We start from the raw sequence: 1,911 nt of genomic DNA on the forward strand, positions 1-1,911 counted from the left end.
GGAACAATGAAAACTGCTATGTGAATTTCAAAATCGATGCGGTGGCTTTCAGAGAGTATTCGACGTATATTGATTTATTACAAGTAGTTGCAACTCAGCTGAATATAGACATGCAACTGAAAACATATACATTAAATATATCATTGAAGGTAATGATACGCCAATGGAAATACATAATGATATGAGTGTTAGGGTGTATGTGGAATTGAAGAAAGAGAACAAACAATTAGCGATGTATCCATTGTGCATAACTACAACTGATAAAAACGTTGATAATTGTGTATCTGGTGAAAGTTGTATTGAAGGAGGGGTTTTGCAAATTGGTTACACAAAACAAATAAATGCTATGGAAACAGTAGGGAGTGCAGACTTAGCTTCTTCAAGTTGTGGCAATGCCGTTGTTGTATTCAAAAACGACACAAATTTGGTTATATCGAGATAACCAAAAAGAGTTGTTGTTGATCAAGTTTACAAGGACAAAGATACACTAAAAATTTGTATGGCGAATTATGCAATTTCCAACGGAGTTAAATTTTCGGTGGCCGAGAGGTCTAATGCGATAAGGTATGTTTAAAGGGTCTGAACTATTATATTTTAAATTTAATGTAGTTATCTGATGTATTGTCAACTAATGTTTAAAGGGTCTGAACTATTTCATGTTTGTATTTTGAAGCTATACACTAGTATGTGTGTCCGAAGAGTGTGATTGGAAATTTAGGGCATCGAGCGTTGGTAAATCAGAAATGTTCAGGGTTAGGGAGTTTCGTAACAAGCATACATGTCCGCTAAAAGATAAGGTGTATTCACAACGCCATGCGACAAGTTGGTTGATAGGTGGAATTGTAAAGCCAAAAGTAGCCAACCATAAGTGGAAATACACACCTAATGATATAGCGGAGGATGTAAAAAATGATCTTGGAATGGATGTGACCTATATGGTTGCTTGGCAGGCTAAGGAAAAAGCAATGAAGGATTTAATGGGTGAACCATCGGATTCTTACAAAAAAGTGTACATACATCATGGATAAGCGTATAGGGTTCATATATAAGAATGCAAAAATTCGACGAATATGATTTTACAGATTCATTTATAGCATTGTATGCATTCATAAAAGGGTTTGATTGTTGTAGGCCAATTGTTGTAGTTGACGGGAGCCACCTCAAAACAACATACAACGGAACGTTCGTTTCAGCAAGCACATTAGACGGTGCAGGTAATTCAAATACACGTATCAACTTGACTATACTAAAGAATGAATATATAGAAACTGATTTTTTTTTAAATGCCGCGGTATGTGCAGGTAATATACTTCCTTTAGCATATGGTGTGATAGATTCAGAAAATGACAGGTCTTGGATGTGGTTCTTTGAGCGATTCAGGGAAGCGTATGGTGTAAGAGATAACATGTGTATTGTTTCCGATAGGCATGAAAGCATAAACAAAGCTGTTTCTAGAATCTATCCGAATGTGCCGCATTATGCATGCATATGGCATCTTTAGGATTAGTATGTAAGTATAAGAAGAGCCATGATGTCCCAGAGTCCGTGTTTTATGCAATGGCAAAAGCGTACACACGGGAAGATTTTGATTGGCTTATGGGGGAAGGTTGAGTAGAAAATGTATTTACGGGTGGCGTAGTATTTGGAATTGTTGGAAGAGAAAAGTGGGCTAGAGTGTATGCAAGCGTTAGCTTAGGGTGGACAATGACTTCAAACATAGCAGAGTGTATTAATCGTCATCTTATAGCAGCAAGAGAGCTTCCTATATTTGATTTTCTAGAAGAAGTAAGGAAGATGTTTGGAAGATGGAATTATAATAACCGGAAAAATGGTACATACACGTTCACAACACTCGGTAAAAAGTTCCAGGAGATGTTGTCAATAAATGAGTATCTATGTTTACGTATGACG

At 36.6% G+C, this 1,911-nt stretch overlaps 1 protein-coding gene across 1 annotated transcript; it reads left to right on the plus strand.

Annotated features, from left to right (window-relative positions):
• The first annotated feature begins 499 nt into the window (after positions 1-499).
• On the plus strand, positions 500-1,501 carry LOC132043375 (uncharacterized). Its single transcript, XM_059433879.1, has 4 exons — positions 500-564; positions 674-1,009; positions 1,132-1,214; positions 1,302-1,501. The coding sequence occupies exons 1-4, from the start codon at positions 500-502 to the stop codon at positions 1,499-1,501; spliced, it is 684 nt and encodes a 227-aa protein (XP_059289862.1).
• Positions 1,502-1,911: the final 410 nt, after the last annotated feature.

The sequence above is a fragment of the Lycium ferocissimum genome, unplaced genomic scaffold (genome assembly GCF_029784015.1).
Source record: "Lycium ferocissimum isolate CSIRO_LF1 unplaced genomic scaffold, AGI_CSIRO_Lferr_CH_V1 ctg23479, whole genome shotgun sequence".
Lineage (NCBI taxonomy): Eukaryota > Viridiplantae > Streptophyta > Magnoliopsida > Solanales > Solanaceae > Lycium > Lycium ferocissimum.

Excerpts from the sequence above, each read along its gene's own strand:
- LOC132043375 (XM_059433879.1), top strand. The coding sequence starts at position 500 with ATGGCGAATTATGCAATTTCCAACGGAGTTAAATTTTCGGTGGCCGAG. Across the intron at positions 565-673 it reads GAGAGGTCTAATGCGATAAG|CTATACACTAGTATGTGTGT; the intron begins GTATGTTTAAAG and ends TGTATTTTGAAG. Across the intron at positions 1,215-1,301 it reads AAGCACATTAGACGGTGCAG|GTAATATACTTCCTTTAGCA; the intron begins GTAATTCAAATA and ends CGGTATGTGCAG.